The following is a 22751-nucleotide window of genomic DNA, read 5'->3' as shown; positions in this document are numbered from 1 at the left end:
TTGATTTCTCACACGCGAATATACCGATTAACATATGTAGTTGAATGCGGCAAGGAAAGGGGAGGCTGAAGTTAGCTCCGACAAACATAGACGGACCATTACGTGGCTTGGTGCCCTGAATGGAATGCATTCAATTAATGGACGAGAGTACTAGTAGTTTAGCCAGTCTCGAACTGCGCTCTATTTCTCGGGTTCTCCGCAAGCAGGTGAAGGCTAAAAGGAGGGTTCAAGATGAAGTATTAGGAGCCATTAACTGGGCTCTTCAGCGAGGCTCAGCTCAGGCTCTGCCATGTTGTTGGTTGGCAATCATATCCGAGCAGGGATGTATACGGGAGTACTGGTGTTAACACTCGAATGAAAATAAAAGTTAGCTCCAGAGGTTTGAAATGTACTTGGCCAGAGCCGACATTGCGCAGATGAGAAAAAAAGGTGGGATTACGTATGCCAAGAACGCTCAGGCTTAGTGTTTTGCGCATATATTTGCTAATGGCCGTTAGTTCAAAAGCGAGGACGTTAACGTGTGGCTCAGGCGCAGTACGCATTTTCCAAATTGTAAGTTTGTTCTTATTTCTCTAGAGGAGAGTATAAAACATAAATTTTTACCTATCGGGAGTTATAATAAGATTGGTGTCATTCATGATACTTTAGTTACGTCAGTTCAAAAGTCATAACCCAGGCCTCCAACGCGCATAAGTAGGTAAACAGTGGACTCGAACCTAGGGGCAACAATGAATCCACTTCATAACCCCTCAAAACACGTTCATGGATTTCCAATATGAGGTCAAAGCTTGAAACTTCACCACAGTTGACTGAAGCCTGGATTTTCTTCATAATAGAGTTGATGTGGATCCTGAGCTTGGCCTTTGAGATCGATCTGAGGCTTTTTAAGCTCAGCAGGATCCAAAGGTCACTCTCAAGAACTCAGAGGTCACTCAATCCTTATCTAGATGTTGTGGCTCCAATCCACGGGCTATTCACTCTGTCTGGAGGTCAAACCTTGCCCGGATGGCGTGGGAGAAATCGGTTTGTTTCCATTACTGAGCTGACGCACATTTCAGCCACCAGGGACCTCTAGTGTTTCTACGTCTTGCCCATTGTGGTTGACCAATGGAAATTGGAGAGTACTGCAGCTCTTTCTAACGTTATCAGGGTTCCAACTCGTCTTGTCCGTGTTCTGCGTAAATTTCAAGTGAAAAAGTGTTTCATATGGAGGGAAGAGGGTCACTTAGCACTCTCAATGCCTGTGGGAAATCCCTTATGAGAGTCGGATCTAACGACTTGGCTTCGAAACTCTTGCGTTTCATGAATTAAATTTGACCTGATTATGTTCTTCGAGATGGTATCAAAAGGTTAAGGTATCATTCCATTGCTTTATGATTGGCGGGTCATCACATTTGTGTTGACCAGAGTGGCACAAGGGAATAGAGCCACTTGATCTACCAGTTCCAATCTATTGTGGAAGCCTCCAGCCAGAACTGTTTGTCAACTCGACATGCTTATTATTAGAGCCGTTCCAATCTGGAATATGCTTTCATTTGTTCGTAATTTGCCTTAAGATTGACCACTTCAGTGTCTTTATTCCGTACCAGTGTGAATGCACAACTTTCGCATTGCTTCGTGTGATATATCCTACTTCCTAATCTAAGATCTAGCTATCCTTGATCTTCCTTCTCGTTGTCTACATAACATTAGTTTTTCATTCCCCCATATGTTTTTTCAATATTTCCAATATGAGGTAAAAGCTTAAAACTTCACCACAGTTGACTGAGGCCTGGATTTTCGTCATAATAGAGTTGATGTGGATCCTGAGCTTGGCCTTTGAGATCGATCTGAGAGGCTTTTTAAGCTCAACGGAACCCAAAGTAAGGTCACTTTTATGATCTCTTAGGTCCCCCTAATCAATACCTAAACAGTCTGACTTCATTCCACGGGCTATTCAATCTCTTTGGAGGTCAAACCTTGCCCGGATGGCGTGGGAGAAATCGGTAGTAGCTCTAGCCGTACTGCAGACCCTGTATTCAGATTCGCGCGAGGTTTGACAAATGGCTCCACTGAAAAAATGTAAACGATCAGTAGAATGTAAAAGTTTCCAAACAGATTTTGCATTGATGCGTTGTATGAGAAGGAACACTATCATGACAAGCATCATCGATTATTTTCTTCAAGGGCACTGCCAAATTTTACTTGAAGACAATTTCATTCCTGTTTTGGAGCTCGCTGAGAACAGACACATTTAGTTTGCTCTCGTTCTTATCTCCCAGGAATTTCGAACCAAGGTGTGACTTCCTCTGTTCCCTTGGTTGCTGTGCACGTGTAGTGTTCGTGGGGTGTTTGTGTGTGGGTGAATGAATGGGAATTGCCATTCATTCACTCAATTAGGTTTGGTTTTTCACGGCTCTTTGGTAAGACGTAATTACTTTAAAACCTAATAAGTTTATTGCTCATTTATGTTTGTCTAGCTTTAGCAGTTTCTTTCTGATTTGTAGTGTAGTTTTTCTAGTTCCAAATCGTTATGTGTAGTTCTTCAGTTTGATTGTATTGGTCCTTTAGAGTTAGAATTTATTGTTCATTACTGTATTGATTTATTTTGTGTTCGACCAGTTAGTTGAGTTTATTTCTGTGTTTTCTTGTTGATATCCTAGTTTACATATGTTCTTGATTCCTTGCTTTTCTCTGTCACTTACTTCTTGTTTACTATCTCATCTTCGATTTGTATGTTAGTTGGATGTGAAGTATTTCCTTCCTATTTTGCTCTGTTGTCCTGTATCTCAGGACAAGATTGCACAGCTTTTTTAGTTCTTTTCTTCTCTTTTTCTTGGCCTGTTGATTTTGTTACTAATAGATAGTTCCTCCTGCATTCATGATGGAAGCTATTTTAGGAAAAGTCAGCAAAGAGGCTAGACAATGTTTGGACCTGGTCTTAGCTGGAAGGATCCTTCCATAGTCAATAAGCCGTTTATTATAGAGGCTTTAGTTGCTTGGGTCAATGAAACCAGGGTGCTGCTTGAAGAACAGGCTCACCCAGTAGTTGAGAAGTCGACTAATTTGACCAACGTAGAAGTTGAAGTAGTATCTCCTCTTGAAAAAGCGCAGGAAAAGACTGTTGTAGAGAAAATAGTGCTGTCCTGTTTATCGAAAGCAGCCTTGTCCTGAAGAAAGAAAGGCTGTCAGTTTGACCACCCTAAATGGTGTCAAAAACTTCTCAAGTTCGGCCTTGAGAAGTACAATAGTAAGAAGGGATGTTCAAAGGTAGATTGTCCTTTTTTTCACCCGTACATGTGCCGTCAGTCCATGAGACTTAAAACGTACTTTAATGTACGGTGTACCTCCGTCCATGTTGAAGGGACGCAAAGAAAGCCGAGAAATAGGATAGCTCAGTTTCGTAGTTTTAGAGCTGACCCTATTCCTAAACCTAATCCCACCACCCCCCTTCCTTAACCCATTTGCTTCCTCCCTCCTTCTCCTCCTACCCCCACCCTCTCTCCAATTCCCTCCTCTTCCTTCAAATACCCAATCCACCCCTATTCCTATAAAAACTCTCCTCCCTAATATTCCTTATACCCCTATTCCCAAAATACGTTCCTATTCAAATGTAGCTGCCCAACCCATTCCTGAACCCAACCATCCCCATTAGCTCATGCATTGCCTTCAGTAGAACGTGGCTTTGTTGGTAAGAGGGATTTTTTACGGTTGGAGAGGATGGTCCAAGATCTTGTGAACTTGGTCCGTCAAAGAGAGGCCCGTAAAGGGGCTATATTTGAACGTGCATTGTCTGATTTCTAAACAAGACAGCACAAAAGTTAAGATCTTAGAAGAACTAGCCGTTGAGAGAGGAGATTGCATTCATCTCTATAAACAGAAACCTGGCTTCGGCCAGGGGTCTTAGATGAAGAACTACCATAGTTTGTTTCAACTTAGTTCGTTGTGATAGGATACGCCCTGATAATCCCATATTCCCACATGGGGGCGTATGCCTATATGTTAGGAATGATTTGCACATTAGTCATGTACAAATGTCGAATGGAGAAGTAGAGGTCTTAGTTTGTCATCTTCGAAGTCTTGATTTGTCTATTGTTACAATGTATAGACCCCTTCTTGTTCAGCAAGCTCTTTTTCGTCAGCTCTCCAATTCACTGGAAATGAGTTGGACCTGGCAGTTTGCTCGAAGGTTTTCTTTGTAGGGGACTTTAATTTTCCGGCTAGCGTTGTAGAGTGGGAGTTAGTCCTGATGGGTATATTCCCATTTCGAAATCGACATCTCAGTCGTTCGAAAAGCTGAAGAATTTGCGATCTTGCGCAATTTCTCCCAGCACGTTGGTGTAGCCACTAGAGAGAATAGCGTTCTCGACTTGGTCTTTTCCAATGACCCTGATCTGATCCAGTATGTCCATGTGACACCTACTAATCTGTCAGATCATCATGTTCTTGAGATAGGGTCGACCATTACTCAAAAGCCGGCGTGCTTTAGAGTAAAACCGGCCAAAAAGGTCGGTCTGGCTAAGTTCAAGTTCAAAGATGAACATTGGCCGTTGATTATAGAAAGATTAGAAGAACTTGACCTGATTTCAATTCTAGAACAGGAATCGTCCATAGATGCAGCCATTGATAAGTTAGTTTCAGTTTTTAAGGAAGTTTGCTCCAGTTTAGCAATCTCTGAATGTGTTCCGAAAGGTGGTACACGGACAAAAATTCCAAAATATAGAAAGACTTTGTTCAAAAAGAGTTGCAAACTAGCAAAAAGGCTCCAGAGCACTTCGAATCCAGTAATTGTGGCTAGTCTCCAAAAAAAGTTGGACGTAGTTCAGGGTAAGATTAAGGCCTCCATCGAATATGACCAGTTACAAACTGAGAGTAAGGTGGTTCAGGAGGTCAGGTCGAATCCGAAGGCTTTTTTTTCTCTATGCGAACTCTAAGAGAAAATGAAACACTCTGTTGGGCCTTTTGAGGTTGATGGGGCAGCCATTAGCAATGTAGAGACTATGGCTAACATGCTTGGAGATCAGTTCTCTAGTGTGTTTTCAACCCACTGAGTTCGGAAGCAACAGCTCATTGCTCTGAAGATGAGTCTGTTGAGATTGACATGGTTAGTCAAACTGAGCGTTTAGATGATCTTGTAGTCACAGATCAAGATGCTTTAGAGGCCATAAGGGACTTGAGGCTTTCCAGCTCTCCTGGTCCTGATGGTGTGACATCTCAGTTTCTGATGAGATGCTCACTGGTTCTCGCTCCTGTTTTCTCGTACTTGATGCGCTGCATCTTGGATCAGGGCAAGTTTCCATCTTCACTAAAGTTAGCTCATGTTGTTCCAATTTTTAAAGGGGAGATAAGTCGCTCCCCAGTAATTACAGGCCGATTTCTCTCACTTCGAATATTGCGAAGGTGTTTGAGAAGATCATGAAGTTCAAACTTGTTGAATTTCTTGATATTCATGAAGTCCTTCCTCCTAGCCAGCATGGGTTCCGAGACATTTTAGCACGGTTACCCAACTGATTGAACATATTGAGCGGGTTTTGAGGGACTAGAGAGTCATGAATCAGTTGATGTAGTTTATCTCGACTTTGCCAAGGCCTTTGACAAGGTAGATCATGGGCTTTTAGTTACAGGCTCCATGAAATTGGGATCCAAGGCAGGGTTCTCAATTGGTTAAAAAGTTTCATTTTTGGTAGGAAGCAATTGTTAAGGTTGAGGGATCCCTTAGTGACTACATGATGTCAAGTCAGGTGTTCCCAGGGTTCGATCTTAGGGCCCCTTGTTTATAATATTCGTTGCCCCGCTTCAAATATTTAGTATCACTGCCAGTCTCTCTTCTTATGCTGACGATACAAAGTTAGTTTCTGGTAGAATGGCCAAGATTGCAGTAGCCTTGCAAAGGACTTAATCGAATCTACTCTTGGGTAACTGAGAGTAATATGGCCCTGAACGGAATGAAATTCCGCTCAATGACATTTGGGTCAACTCCTTTGAATACTCCGCTCGTAGATAATGGAGGTAAAGAATATGAGCAGGTCTCATCTATGAAAGATCTAGGTGTAGTCCTCCAAAATATGGAAAGTTCGATGAGCATATCCAGCTGAAGGTGGGTAAGGCTTTTCAAATGTGTGGTTGGATATATCGCACGTTTAAGTCCAGAGATAGCATCACGATGCTAACTCTGTACAAGTCGATTGTCCAGCCACATCTTGAATACGCCTCACCATTTGGGCTCCAATGAGTTCAGCAGGTTTGCAAAAGGTCGAGCAAGTCCAAAGATGTTTCACTAGGAACATCACAGGAATGAGAGAGCTCTCGTATTGGGAAAGGTTTAGAACGGTTGGGATTGTACAGTACTCAGAGAAGGTACGAAAGGTATCTGATATTGTACGTTTTCAAAAGTATCCATGAGCTTTGTCCCAATCCAGGATTTAGGGTCAATTCTAGTGACCGTAGAGGCTTAATGTGCGTTTTGAGAGCACCTTCAAGTCTTCGAGAATCCAGGCTAGTTCGAACAATGAAGTCCACATCTCTCTTTCTCGGGCTCCTTCATTGTTTAATTTGCTTCCCTTGATATTCGTAGGGAATACGTAGGCCTTGTTGATCCGGTAGCATCTTTCAAGTCAGATTTGGACAAATTTTTAGATAGCATTCCAGATCAACCCTACATTCAAGGATTAGCTCGGTCTGCCAATCAAATTCGTTGGTAGACCAAATATCATATAAAAATTGAAAGGTAATAAATAGACGAATTATAATCTTTCATTTTAATAGTACTGGGGATTACATTCCCTGTAGCGGTTAGAAAAGCCCGTGAAAACCAAACCAAAAAAAAAAAAAAAAAGATTTCATGGACATGGCATTTTAGATTGTTACTACTATTTTGTCACTTTCTAAATCCTTTCTGAACCCATTTTTTTCTTAAGATTAGATTGCTATAATATTTCAATTGATTATTCAGATTAACATTAACATATATGAGCTTCCTGAGTCTATCAAGAAACAAGTCCCTTATACTTAATAATGCAATTTGTTGAATATGGTTTTACTTTCTTTTTTGAAGTGCTTTAGTCCTACTTGCGACTGGCAGTACTGATGTGAAGCAAGCACCGACAGGGGAAGTAGTCCGGTGCTTTACTTGATCAAGTAGGAACTTGCCCAAACTTGGGTTTGTACACAGACACTTGAGGGGAAAATGGTGTGGCCGAACTTACGCAAGAAATTTTATACCAGGGCAAATTAAGTCAGCTTATACAAGAAAAGCAATAATGTGCACTGTGGCTTTGGTTCAATGACTGGCTTGTTTCTGGCAATCTGACTTTAGCTACGAACAAAAAGTCCTCATTTTGCGAGTTTCTTCAGCTAACCGTCTGGGCTCCCTACGTTAGCAGCGGATCTCTGCTTGTGTTAAGCTTGCCCAAATTCTAGTACTTGGCCAAGCTTTGCTTGTAATCAAGTAGTACTTGGGTGTCTGTGATGACTTGCTACTTGCCCTTTTCCCATCAGTAACTGGCAGCATGCGAAAGATCAGTGTGTCAACTTCATTTTATTGAGAAATAACATCTTAATACCATTTTAATAACAAACGACACTCTTAACCAATTGGAATGAGTTGGTTCAATCCATGGTGGATCAAATTTGTCATAAATCGTTCAAAGCTTTACCCCTGCAATCGTTTGACCTCTTTTTAGAAGCGACTGACTCTCTGTTGGGAAGTTTTCCAAACAAAGCCCATGTTCGTTGACAATTGGCAGCCAATCAGATCGCTTGACTTTCATGACGTATACTCAACCTCGCGTATCTAAGCCTAGAGCATCTTTAGCCGTACCCTCCTTCTGTCGTTGGAAGGAGAATTGAGCCCATTTTTTATAGCAAAAGAATGACTCTTAGATCGAATAAAAACCGCATCATGCTACATAATTTGGGCGTTTTCTCAATAGAAGATTGACTCGTTTGCTTTAAAAAACATGGCTCTAGTCTCAAAAAGGCTCATTGACCAAGCTATTAATGAAAGCTTTCATAATTTACCAAAAACTGAATGATACGGCTGATTTTGATCCGTATTCTATTTCACAAGTGTTCTACAAAATGTTTTAAGCTTTTTTCACTTTTGTTCATCCAAAGAAATAACTTCGTGATGCAAATTTTGTTGCAATATACTATTTTCAGATCAGGCCTTTTAATGAGCGGAATGTGAAGCATTTTGGCTGGGTACGAGTGTTTCCGAAACGCTTACTCTAAGATCTAGAACTAAGCAAGTGAGAGGATCGATTCTAAATAATTATTTGAGAGCGAAATATGTTGGATTGATCTGACCTTTATTTGACGATGGTAGGTTGTTTTGGATTTGGCCCTCCAGTAGTATTGTCCAAGATCCAGATTGATTGAATTCTCCTGACGTATGAATACCAATCGAAGGGTGTGAACTTAATCAACTAAGCCCAGGATGATTGAGTCCCAATGTACACTCGAATCAATTTATACACCAAAAACTACGTGTTATAGACTTCATAAATTACGAACTCTCACTCACTACGATAAATTACGAACTCTCACTCGCTACGAAATTCACGAACTCTTTATTCTGGATGGTGAAAAATGCAACTAAAAAATGTTTTTACTCATCATTGGGGCTCGTTTCTCCACAAAGATCTTCTCACAAGGATTCCTCACTCTCGCCCTTTTTTCCGACGAGTTCCCACCACATTATCTCCGGCCTGAAGTCCATCAGACTTCACCAAATGATCGGAACAACGCCTTCTTCGACCAGACGTTGGCCGAATCCAAGTGACATGGGCATTCATTGGATCTTAATTGTGTATCTTGGAAACGCGAAAGAAACCAAACCGAAAATCAGCGTCTTTACTTGGAAAGCCTTCCACTCCATTTAATATCGGTAGGCATGTATAGAGTCCCCAAGACAAAAAGTAATCGAAGGAGACGTTTTTCCTTGAACAAATCGCTAATTGTAACGATGTATTGATGAGTTTGAACAGTTCGAATAAGGTTCCATTTCCAAACTTTCGTCCCTCCAAATATTTGGATAACCCATGAGTATCTATCACATGATTTCGATGCTCTGCGGGATTGATTTCCATTTGGCAATGACTACAACTCCTGTGACTCACACCAAAGAACATCGCATGGATATTATGGAGTTCAACCCAGGAATTGCAGTCCGAGCCCAAAAGTCCATCAATCCGTTCTTTGTCGCCGAATGTGCCAGAGTGACAAGGAACATCACTCTGGACAACGAAAACCGATTTCGAATTCAACCAGTTCCTGACGCACTCTGGGAAATTTCCGCATCCATGGATCATCAGATTCCTTCGGTTTTGCCAAGACTTGGACCAGGGCAAGTTCCCCTCTTCTCTGAATGTAGCTCATGTTGTTCCAATTTTCAAAGGGGGAGATAAGTCACTCCCCAGTAACTATAGGCCGATTACTCTCACTTCGAATATTGCGAAGGTGTTTGAGAAGATCATGAAGTTCAAACTTGTTGAATTTCTTGATATACATGAAGTCCTTCCTCCTAGCCAGCATGGGTTCCGAGCACATTTTAGCACGGTTACCCAACTGATTGAACACATAGGGCAGGTCATTGAGGGACTGGAGAGCCATGAATCAGTCGATGTAGTTTATCTCGACTTTGCCAAGGCCTTTGACAAGGTAAATCGTGGCCTTTTAGTTAACAGGCTCCATGAGATTGGGATCCAAGGTAAGGTTCTCAATTGGCTGAGAAATTTCCATTTGTGGTAGGAAATATTTTGCTAAGGTTGAGGGATCCCTTAGTGACACACATCATGTCAAGTCGGGTGTCCCTCGAGGGCTCCATTTTGGGTCCTCTCCTTTTCATTATCTTCATTCCTCCGATTCAGAAGCTTGGTAGTAGTAATGTCAGTATCTCTTCTTATGCTGATGATACAAAATTGGTAGTTGGTAGGAATGGTCAGGATTCCGGTTGTCTGGCAGAGGTCCTAGACCAAATCTACTCCTGGGTTGCCGCTAGTAACATGGCACTGAATGGAATAGAAATTCGCTCAATGACCTTTGGGTCGACGCCATTAGACACTCAACTATTAGATGATGAAGGCAAGGACATTGAGCAGGTCTCATCCATGTAGGATTTAGGTGTAGTCCTCCAAGATAATGGAAAGTTCGATGAGCATATCCAGTTGAAAGTTGGTAAGGCTTTTCAAACATGTGGTAGGATACGTCGCACGTTTAAGTCCAGAGATAGTATCACGATGTTAACTCTGTACAAGTCGATTGTTCAGCCGCATCTTGAATATGCCTCGCCCATTTCACTCCAATGAGCTCAGCAGGTTTGCAAAAGCTCGAGCAGGTCCAAAGATGTTTCACTAGGAACATCAAAGGATTGAGAGAGCTTTCGTATTGGGAGAGGTTAGAGAGGTTGGGATTGTATAGTACTCAGAGAAGGTACGAAAGGTATCTGATATTGTACGTTTTCAAAAGCATTCATGAGCTTTGTCCCAACCCAGGATTTAGGGTCAATTCTAGTGACCGTAGAGGCTTAATGTGCGTTTTGAGAGCACCTTCAAGCCCTCGAGAATCCAGGCTAGTTAAAACAATGAAGTCCACCTCTTTTCTTTCTCGGGCTCCTTCATTGTTCAATTTGCTGCCCTCAAATATTCATAGGGCTTATGTAGGCGTTGATCCAGTAGCAGGGTTTAAGTCAGACTTGGACAAGTTTTTGATTAAAATTCCGTATCAACATTATTTTCAAGGATTAGCCAGATCAGCCAACTCCAATTCGTTGGTCGATCAAATAATACCGTATATACAAATAAAAGTCAAGTAAAATGAATAATCTTCTCGTCTTGGAGTGCTGGGACTCCAATCACGGCAGCGGTAAGGAAGTCCGCTAAAAAAAAGAAAAAAAGGGAAGAAAAGCAAAAAAAAAAAAATCTCACAAAGGAACTACAATTGGCAGCGTTAACATGTTAACAATGTTCTTTCATTGGATCCCTTTCCCATTCCATGAAATTGATACGCTCTAGCCACTAAGTGATTTCCATTGGAATGTTTACTTCACATTAAGCAAGCAAATGATTTAGTCTTATTGCTTCTCATTTCTAAGGGAGATTTAGCCAAATTTCTGTTGTAACCAGATTTTTGGCAGACAAAAAGATTTGGGTTGGCTAACACAAATAAAAAAATGATTAAAATGGTCAGGGCGTGTATAAAGACAAAGTACCAATCCTTAAGTAACTGCAAGTATGGGTTAATTTCACTGTTATATTCAAATAAACATAAATATTTGGTTTAGTTTCATTGTCTTCCGAAAAGTATTCCCCCCACACAATTGAGGTAAACCAAATCACAAGATTTTTGCAGGCCATCCTCATTCGCCCTCCTCCCACACCATGGAGTTTCCATTTCGGAACTTTTAGGCGGTCGTTAGGTGTTTCTTGGCCGGTTGTTCCGGGAAATTAAACTCGCCCGTTCCCATTCCGGCCCGTCCTACTTCCTCCCTTTGTTCTCTGGTTTTCCATTAGAGGGGGGATCGCCAGTTCCACGTTTTGGATCGGCCCCAACCCCAAGGACTAAGCGCCTTTGTCACCCGGCCTGATCTGTACCCATTCACCGACATTAGCCGTGCGCCTCTTCAATCGGCCTTCAGCACTGCCGGCCTGATCCCTTGCCCGTTTGGTGGGATACCTTGGCCTTCATTGACCTTCCACGCCGCCCGGTATAATCCCTTTACCCGTCGGTGGGATACCTTGGCCTTCATCGACCTTCCGCGCCGCCCGGCGTGATCCCTTACCCGTCGGTGGGATTCCTTTCTTTCAACCTTCATGGACCCTCTTCATGTGCCTCTTCAATCGGCCTTCTGCACTGCCCGGCCTGATCTCTCTTTCATTGACCTTCATGCCGCCCCGCTCGGGCCCTGCCCATCCCTCTGCCTTAAACACCCTTCTTCATCCTACCACCTCTCGACTGATTACTTTGTCGGGCCGATATGGTCCCGCCACAACCTTGCATTTCCGTTGACAATATAACAAGACGTGTTTACTTCATCATGCCTGGTTATCATAAGGACAAGTTGAAAGGCGCAATTCAGGGATGACAAATATTACAATAAAGAAAATGCCAAAAAGCGTGCCAAAAATGCCTCACATGCCATCAGAGTCCCAGTTTATACGTGACAAAAAATGAAGTGATTTCCGTTATCAGTTCGATATTCTAGACAATTCCTCCCAGTCACAAAGTCAGAAGTGATGTACCCTTACCGTTTATTTGTGGCATTGCTTAAATGACATGAAACGGCATGAAACATGAAAAGCGCCAAAATATCCAATTCATAACAATGTCTCGTGAAAAATGCCAGATTGAACTTTTTTGGGAAATGAAAAGCCACTCTAACGATTCTTACTTCAATTCTTAAGGGTAATGTGATCTATAGTCACAGCACCATGTCCCATTTTCAGTCCAATCACCGATTGAAACATGTCTTCGTCTTGTGGTGCGCATGATTTGAATTTATTATCAATCACCGGAAGGAAATACTATGGTCGAGACTTCTTAACATTGCCGATATGAGTGAGCGTATTGTGCCCGTCATCTTCATCTTAGAATCAATTGTTCCAGATTACTGAGTGAAATAAGCCTTTTCTGGACTTTTTTCAACTCTTTCATCAAAGCACCTTATTCCGGGATCGGGCTTGTCAATTCACTTAATATTTCACTATTGTGATGTCAGACCTGGAGAAATAGCCTGTTCCTTCCTCAGCAACAAACGTGGCCCTACTTTTCGCCCCTTTAAGCCAAGGTTGTGCTGTGACCGAGCAGAAACACATTGTGATTTCTGACCCTCTTTTCTGGCTTTTAAACGAGATCCTATCTAAAGATGCTTTATGAAGACAAATCCTCAAGGGTCGGCACGTAAGCTTCACTCTGATTAGTCAGCTCTTCTCGGTACCCTCGCTCTAATTGGTTATGACATGGCCCCTCCCCCTCCCTGACCAAATACTGTTGTTCAAAATGGAGATTTTATGTATTATTATCATAATTATAACTTCCATATAGGGAAAGCATGAGACTGAACAATCGACAAGTGCAGAATTATCATCGTGATACTATACATAGAATGAAACATCCGATACATCCAACCACACACTTGAAAAGCCTTTCCCACCTTCTACTGAATATGCTCATCGAACTTTCCATTATTTAGGAGGACTGCACCTAAATCCTTAATGGATGAGACCCATTGAGAGGAATCTCATATCGGCAAATTACTCTCGGGGGCCCAAGAGCAGATTTAATCAGGTCTCTGATTCAATTTACGTCGTGCAAAGCTGTTGAAATTTTTGCTTTTCCTAGGCCATTCCTACCAGAAACAAAAGAAGAGATAATGACAACTTTTTGATGCGGCACGATGAATATTGAGAAAAAGAAAGGACCAAAAATGGACCCCTGTAGGCACCTGACTTGATATCATATTGTATGTGTCATTAAGTGACACTTCAACCTTAACGTTTTGCTTCCTTTTATGCATGAAACTACAAATCCAATCGAGAACCTTGCCTTGGATCTTAATCTAATGAGGTATGTCCAACAAACGGCTATTATCTACTTTATTGAAGGCTCTAGTAGAATCAAGACATACTGCATCAACCGACTAGTGACTCTCAAGTACCTCAATCACCTACTCTATACAGTTGGGGAACCCCCTGAAATCTGCTCGGAATTGGCTTAATGGATCTAAAAAAATCTACAAGTTTGATTTTTTTGATCTTCTCAAACACCTTCGCAATAGCCGAAGTGAGAGAAATTCTCAATGACTTTATGTTGCATCAAATCTAACTTTCTTTGGAGGGTAGATGCAGTTGGCAGGCAGAGCGAGAGAGCTGTCATCGGACTCCGCAACAAACAAACTAACAATACCTGCTGAAAATAACAAGCACAATCTTGCAATTTTGAGTGAAAACGCATGTAGGGCGTTACTTGAGTCGTCTTCTTCCTTTCTTAGTCTATGTAGAGATCGTTGACTCTGCAACTATTCTTGCATCCCCCTGTGTTCCTCCCCTCTTAAATGCACGCATTGATATATCATACTGGAACTTAACCCTTTTTAACCAAAAAGTGTCGAATGTCACAAAATGGAAATCAGGCGAAAAAGTCCCAATTACAAATAGGTCTTATTAGCATCAACTTGAGATCATTTTCGATGCCATTCTGATACTCTTGAGAAGTCATTCCGAATCCGATCAGATGCAAATTGTTCAGGTCGAGGGATCCCTTACTGACATACATGATGTCAATTCGGGTGTTCCCAAGGGTTCCATCTTAGGGCCCCTCCTTTTTATAATATTGATTGCCCCGCTTCAAAAGCTTAGTTTTACTGCAATTCTTTCTTCTTATACTGACGATAAAAAGTTAGTTTCTGGTAGGAATGGCCAAGATTCCACTGACCATGCAAAGGACGTAGATCGAATCTACTCATGGGTTACGGAATGATATTCCGCTCAATGACCTTCGGGTAAACTCCTATGTAGACTCCACTCGTAGAAAATGGAGGTAAAGATATTGAGCAGGAATGACCAAGATTCCAGTACCTTGTCAAAGGACTTATAAATAGAATCTTCTTGTTGGTTACTGAGAGTAATATGGCCTTAATCGGAATGAAATTCCTCACCATGAAATGACCTTTGGGTCAACGACATTGAGAACTCCACCCAAAGATGATGAAGATTAAGATATTGAGCAAGTCTCATCTATGAAAGATTTAGGTGCAGCCCTCCAAAATAATAGAAAGTTTGATGAGCATAGCCAGTTGAAGGTGGGTAAAGCTTTTCAAATGTGAGGTTTGATGTATCGCACGTTTAAGTCCAGAGATAGTGTCACGATGCTAACTCTGTACAAGTCGATTGTTCAGCCACATCTTGAATATGCTTCTCCCATTTGGGCTCTAATTAGTTCAGCAGGTTTGCAAAAGATTGAACAAGTCCAAAGACGTTTTACTAGAAAGCATCGCAGGAGTGAGAGAGCTCTGGTATTGGGAGAGACTAAAACAGTTGGGACTGTGCAGTGTTCAGAGAAGGTACGAAAGGTATCTGATACTGTACATCTTCAAAATCATCCACTTGCTTTGTCCCAATCCAGAATTTAGGGTCAATTCTAGTGACCGTAGAGACTTAATGTACGTATTGAGAGCACTCTCAAGTCCTCGAGAATCCAGGCTAGTCAAAACAATGAAGTCCAACTCTCTTCTTTTTCGGGCTCCTTCATTGTTTAATTTGCTTCCCTCTAAGAGTCATCTTTCAAGTCAGACTTGGACAAATACTTAGATAGCATTCCAAATCAACCCTACATTCAAGGACTAGCTCGGTCTGCCAACTCAAATTCGTTGGTAGACCAAATATCATATAAATATTGAAAGGTAATAAATAGACGATTTACAACCTTTCATTTTCATAGTTCTGGTGATTGCATTCCCTGTAGCGATTAGAAAAGACCGTTAAAACCCAAATCAAACCAAAAAAAAATAATCGGATCGGTCGAATTTGATGACGTAAACTCGACGTCGGGTGTGTCTAATTAGAGGGGCTTTAGGTCAAGTAATAAACAAGCTTTTATTTGTTGTCATAGCCTTCCCTTCTTTTAGTCTGAAAAAGATATTCCGGCTCAAAACTCATCATTTGTACATGGCTCCGCACCAGGGTCCTCAAAAACCCAAGTGTAATGGTTTGTTTATACTTCGATCTGCCTGATTTTTCATGTAGTCTGTCAGGCCTGGAGAGAACACCTTTCCAAAAGTTACAAAACCACCCTTGATGGTAATAGTACAAGTAATGGGGAATATCATCCCTGAAGTGGAAATAACAAATCCAAAAAATTATAATTTTGTAAGGCCTCGTGACTTAGCCTAATTTAAGCGCTATTAGGGTTGAGATTAGAGTTGAGAAGAAAGCATTTGAGCAATGAACAAGCAATCAACAAGCTCTACGTTGACTTGAACAAAAAAAAGTTGATTATTGACGTTTATTCATGCTTCAGGGGTTCATGGACATGGGAAAAATCGTTTTTGTGTGAAACCAAAATTTTCAAATATGTTTACGTACTAAGGAATACTTTAAAAAATTGGTTTAAGCACATTACGAAAGGGCATTTGTAGCAAATGTGTGAGATATAATGAATCTTATCTCTCCATCCTCATATTTCATTGTTGACATAGAGGCTGATGTTTGACTAATAGATCCAAACATTCACGGAGGTGTGGACGATCCGAATATCCCGACCAAAAATCATTCTCGATCAACACTCATCATTTAATCAGTTTTGTATGAAGTGCTTCATACTCAGAAGAGACTTTACCACAACCCCAAAAGTGAAAATCACCAAGTGGGCTCGATATGAGGTTCAGTCTCACTATTTCCTCTTGGCAAAACCTAATCGTGATATTTGTATTTCTTCTGGGAGTCGCCCTTCTTTACTCCACCAATTACCTTTTCTGTTCAGATCGTGTCCAGAACACACATATCAAGCCTAATTCCGCTGTGGTGCAATTGCAGCGGATCAAACACCTAAATCAAGAATGCTTGCAATACAAAGACGAAATTCAGGCCCATGACATGAGGCCCAAGTACCATTTGTTTCTGATGGAGCCTCAAACCGGTTTAACGTATTGCCACGTGCCAAAGGTAGCTAGTTCGTTTTGGTACTCGATCTTCTCAAAGATGTTCCACGGCGTGCCAAAGAAGTTGGACCTGACCAACTTACATTCGACAATGTTAGATTTGTCCAAGGGTGTGGAAGAATTACCCGAGAGTGCGTTCAAAATGATATTTGTGCGTCATCCTATCAAGAGATTGGTGTCGGCCTATGTGGAGAAATTTGTCGATGTTCCGGATAAACATTTTGTTGCGAGTGTACAGAAATTCATGCAAAAACAGAAAGCAGCAGGAACCACGAACTCAGGAAGACCGAATAAAGAGATCACTTTTCCAATTTTCGTCAAGTTCGTCATTCACGAAACACGGGAAAACGTGATCTCCAGTGGAACTCAACATTGGACCCCTTACACGAATTTATGCCAAATCTGCCGATCCAGGTGAGATAACAGTCAAGTTCAAAGTTGCGCTTTACACCTTAAAAGATCGAAAAGTAGCCTAATTATGTTTCCAGTTATTTCCAAGGCATATGATTGTCCTTTTCAATAAAACGACAAGAAATAACATTTTCCAATTTCTGTAAGATTTCTTTAAAAGCTCATATTAGCAAAAAAAGTCAATTAAAAACTTACCAAACATATAAAATTGCCTTTTATTTTAGTTAAGTGCCAAAAGCTATACTATTCTTTCATGTTCCTAAAGTGTTTGAACGATACATGTAACAATTCAATTTTCAAATTTGTCACTTTTTGTAGTAATTAATTTCTACGTATTAGCGATGTTTTTATTCAACGTTAATAGAATTTTGTCAAAATTCAAGATCAAGCTTGATTAAAGTTGTGATTTACAAGAATGGCATAACAATGGTGAAATATTGACATTAAGTAAGTTTTATTTTATATTGCAAACTATTTTCGGGGTTTTCTACCTGTTTCAAAAAAGTGAAATATTTTCAGTTATGTTTTAGGCTTATAAAAAGGAACATTACATTTCTTGGCAATTGCTTTAAGATATAACCAGAGCAATTTGTAGTCAAATTTGATCCAAATACCGTACAATCTTTGAAAGCATGATATCTTATCGCTTATTCAATTGTCTTACCACCCCATGAACCAGCACCGATAGAATTCAACCATATATTCAAAACAAGGCTTTATCAGGTAGTTCGGCAAATTGGGTATAACAGAAATGTATTTAGAGTGGGGTGTTAATCAGAGATGGGAAAAATCGAGATTGATCGAATTTCTGCCACTTTCTGCCACAAGTGGCAGAAAATGGCAGAAAATGGCAGAAAGTGGCAGAAAATGGCAGAAAGTGGCAGAAAGTGGCAGAAAGTGGCAGAAAGTGGCAGAAATTGCTGGAAGGTGGTCAAAAATGGCCGCTGGTGTTTAGAATGACCGATCTTGATTCTAAAAGATGTCAAAGACAAGAAGGATCATATGGGTTGGATAAGTTCTTGAAGTGTCTTTTGCTACAAAGCATATTGATATAGCATTGGCTGAAATGCAAAATGTTCCTCAAATATCGATATTTATACTGTTTGATGGTTGATTGAATTGATAACAGTATCCATAGACCACTTGCAGCATCCAAGGCCTAGCCACAACACTTACACTTCTTTTTACAATCATAAAAATTATTATTGAATACGATATAACTTTTTTTTAAATGCAATTGCCGTCATTTTGACTTTAAAAAAACTTAGATCAAGTGGCATCCCTGACTCCAATCGATTGCGGTGGCAAAATTCAAACTCGATCACATACCACGTTTAGTACGTTTAGTGGTTGTATCTCACATTCGATGCAAAATACCCATCCCAACGTGTCAAAACTATATACAGGTAGGCTTAATAATGAACGGAAGTGATCGTAACTACTAGAAAAATATGATTTACAATAATACAAATAATTACATTTTCTGCCACTTTTGGCCATTTTCTGCCATTTTCTGCCACTTATTTTGGACCAATTTCTGCCATTTTCTGCCACCAATTTCTGCCAGGTGGTAGAAAATGGCTTTTAATAATTTCTCATCCCTGGTGTTGATGGCTTAATTCCCAAAAATGGCGGAGTGATTCTCAAGCGAAACTCGTTTTTGGTTTTTAACCCACTCCCGCAACCTGGAAAAGACCCGCCGGATTTGAAACAGGACATCCGACATCCATAAATTGATTTGGATAAAATTGTAGTTGGAAACGCAAGTAAGGTTACTCCCAACATCTATTGATTACGTTCTTTAAAATATTATCTCTTTGTAGGTTTGAAGTGGATTAATATACTAATCTGAGCTAAAATACGAAATGATATTTTACAAAAGTTGTTCCTTTTGTTTCAATAACAACGAAAATCGTTACTAGAAGTTTTAGCATTTGCACAAAAACTTTATCAGTGTTGCGGGTACCACTGTGTACTGCCATGGATATTGCTCTACTACAGTATTGTACCATTGAAGTAGAAATAATACAGTAAATAACAGCGAATAAAGTACAATGGTTTGGGGGTGGCTATCACTTTTGAGGAGGAATTGCATTCACGCAGCCCCTCGTTTTCTTATCTGAGGATTTGAAATTCGTGAGCGTAAACCAATTCAAATATTGTCTTCCAATCATCAAGTTGTTCACTTATGACAATATCATCACAAGGTACTCATTAAACGAATACCAATTACATCCATCCTTGTAAGCAGTCTGTTAATCATAAGTCAAAACTAGAGGGTGGATATGAAAGTGATGTTTTGAGCCACAAAATGTCATTTTTATGTGATCAAAATAATGAAAAAGGTACAAAATTGGGAAGATAGTGAAAAAACAAAGTTTCCCTATTTTTGTATGTAACAACTACCTCTCGATAATTATGGTTGCAAAAAGTAAGGCATCATGATTAAATGCAATAATTCTGTTGAGGCTCATCAAAACATTGAACTATTGGCAATGCTACTTGCTCTGCAAGTTTGAACATAAGTGGACAATCCTTCATTTCTTATTGCCCTGTAAAATCAAAACTATTGGACGGTTGGAAAAGCCATCTTGTATGGTTCCAACTTGTTTTCTATTTTGTTCTTATCAAACCCTGAGCACTGACTCATTCAATACTCACATTTGTACATTTTTGACACAATATTTACCTTCCATCAATGGATATTCCTGATATTACAATCGCAACCTAATTCATCGACAATTGCAGCGGATCAAACACCCAAATCAAGAATGCTTGCAATACAAAGACGAAATTCAGGCCCATGACATCCTGATATTACAATCACAACCTAATTCATCGACCTAGTCCCCTCACATCTTCCTTCCTGTTACAGTGGCTAAAATTACTACAAAAAACACACTAATTGAGGTACCATTAATTCTCCCGTTGTATGGAGAGCATATTTTCCCGATCTTCAACTTCATTTTGAAAGAATCGGTCATGTGAGGTAAATTAAATTTAAGGAAAAATATAGAGGAGCACCCTAATTTTGGGCAATGGGCATTTAGTGGAGGGAGAATTTAAACAAACATCACAAACAACCTGCCCAAAGCCAGGGACTTTTAGAGATGTGGACTGCGAACGGAAGCAAAAATTAAGATAGTTGATCCATTTACAGACATTAACTTTGATGTTCTTTGATTACCTCACATATTGAGAGTTGTGAAAAAAACCGTTCTCATAACAAATTTGCATTCATTTAGTTTATCGCCGGACTTCTAGCGATGTAGGTTGCGGTTTTGCAGAAAGTGGCCAAAGTTAAGTAGCAAACACTACATAAAATTCAAATTTTCGGCCTGCTCTTGGTCAACTGCGTAAGCTTTTGACAACATAACTTTAAAACAAATCACTTTACAAGTAAATAACAACAAAAGACCTGCCTTTAATTGAAAAGATCGACGTTTCTTATGCTATTACCAAAATTCGTGAGGAATCCGTTTTCAATGTGGAGAGTTTCGAGGCGAATCTGATCCCCCTATTTTTGTTCGAAATGAAACGTTGAACTATCTTATTTTTCGTTTCAGTTATTACTGATGTTTCAATTTTAGAGTATAATGAGCTCATATATATTTTTGAACTGATATAACAGTATCATGTAGGTGAAATAGTGGCTTTCTAGGTCAAAATCGAAGAATGTTGAAACATCTGATTATTTATCATGCCCCAAAATTGGCAAATATTTAATACGAATACATTTTTTAAAAATGTTTTGAGGTCTCTAGTCATGAGATAAAATGCAGTCTTAATGATAGAATCGATCACACACTAATCAGTAACTTTCTTCGTTATATCTTGCTTACTCACACCAGATTTTTTTTTAAATATTCTTTTCGGGTTTGATATACCGATACAGGAGAATGAGTTCCCCGTAAGTCACAATTGATAAAGGATTTGGTCACATAATGCGTTCGAATTTGCCGCTCTAGGGCACCCTTGAACGAAAGGCTGGTCTGGGATGGTTGATAAAAAAACTATCTAAATGTCGCTTAAAACTTAACAATGGATCATCTAGTAAATAGAATCGTCGAAGTGAGCATGGTAGCAGATTATAAAGGGTTGGTGCTCGGTTTAGTACAAAAAAGGATTTTAAGGTCTTCACCAACTTTTTATCTGATGGGTTGAAATTAAATTTGATTTCACACGTGATGCCTCTTCTGTCACTAACGTTATACTTCATTCCCGGGTTAGGACAAAGTGCATGGAGACATTTAAAAACATAAAGGTTAGGTAGCGTTCGTACCTACGCTGAATACTAAAATAATTCAGGGATTGAAGTCTTTCCCAATAGCTTAAGTGGGACATGCCTGCAATATTATTTGTAAAACTTAAAATACTTTAAGATACTTTGTACTTTTTCTATCTTATTCAGCCCCTACATTCATTGGCGCCAAGATTGGGAAAGCATATTCTAAATGCGGTTGAACAATAGACTTGTATGGAGTTTTCATAGTAGTACAAGCGTCTCTGGATTTGAAAGCTCGGTATATCCAGCCACAAGTTTGCTATGCTTTGGTCACTTTCGATTGGATGTGTTCTTCAAATTCACCGTTATTTTCAACTATTATTCCAAGGTCTTTAACGGAGCTTACTGATAAAATGGGTTTCAGGCGATTGTCGGTGTAAATTGGCTTGTCTACCTCATTTTGGTTGTACGTCATGATTCGAAACTTATCCCCGTTTAATTCCATGTTTTGAGAGTGGACCCATTTGTATACAACGTCCAAGTCATTTTGCAGGTCTGTCTGGTTTTGTGAATTTCTTCCGAACACTAGCTTAGTATCGTCAGCATAAGAAGATATTGAAGACTGGAGGGGCAATCCGTGTAGTGGTGCAATGAATAAAACGAACAAGATCGGACCCAGAATAGTTCCTTGAGGTACCCCAGATACCACGTTTCGAGGGCAGCCTACGCAGCCGTCAACTCGAACGGCTTGTGTGCGGTTGGTGGAGGAAATCTCTGATCCAAGAGTAAATATTTCCTCCAACCCCAGTTTACTTAAATAACTTAGTAGTAGAATATGATCCACTTTGTCAAACGCTTTAGCAAAGTCCAAGTATATAACATCTACGCAAATCGCTTTGTTGTAAAGTCAATCTATAACGTCGTCAAAGTGCTGAATCAATTGTGTCACAGTGCTAAAATGGGGCACGAAAACCATGCTGCTGGTCAGGAATGCTACCTTTTATGTCAAGGTATTCAAGAAGCTTTGTCTTAACAAGATTTTCCATAACTTTGGAAACATTCGACGTTAATGAGATTGGTCGATAATTCACAGGTTGATCCCTATTTCCCCCTTATAAATGGGGACTATATGGGCATGTTTTAGTTATGTGGGTACCCTCCCCTCTGACAAAGAACGATTCATTAAATATGTAAAAATTGGAGCAATGACTAGTGATGTGCGTTTAAGGAATTAAGGATTAAGTCTATCTATATGGATCATTTTTCAAATTCAATTCGAACCACTCTCAACCATTTTTGACGACTTTCTACAGAAGTGGGCCAAATTCAGTAACTGGTGAGGATAGTTTAGTCGTACTTACTTGGCACAAAGCTCATGGATACTTTTGCAGATACCTTTCGTACCTTCTCTGAACACTGTATTACAGTCCCAATTTGTTTAATCTCTCCCAATAGGAGAGCTCTCTCACTCGTGTGATGTTC

General features: G+C 40.1%; 1 protein-coding gene across 1 annotated transcript in view; it reads left to right on the top strand.

The window, feature by feature from the left end:
* The window catches only part of LOC131889019 (carbohydrate sulfotransferase 14-like), a 41809-nt gene that overhangs the window by 18118 nt on the left and 940 nt on the right, over positions 1-22751 (top strand). The window contains exon 2 of the mRNA XM_059238003.1: positions 16172-17047. Within this exon, the coding sequence (XP_059093986.1) occupies positions 16350-17047 (698 nt within the window). The 5' untranslated portion in view covers positions 16172-16349. The remainder of the gene's footprint in view (positions 1-16171; positions 17048-22751) is intronic.

This window comes from Tigriopus californicus, chromosome 10 (assembly GCF_007210705.1).
Source record: "Tigriopus californicus strain San Diego chromosome 10, Tcal_SD_v2.1, whole genome shotgun sequence".
Taxonomy (NCBI): Eukaryota; Metazoa; Arthropoda; class Copepoda; order Harpacticoida; family Harpacticidae; genus Tigriopus; species Tigriopus californicus.
Note: the sequence above shows the minus strand (reverse complement) of the source record. Positions and strands in the feature narration are given on the sequence as shown.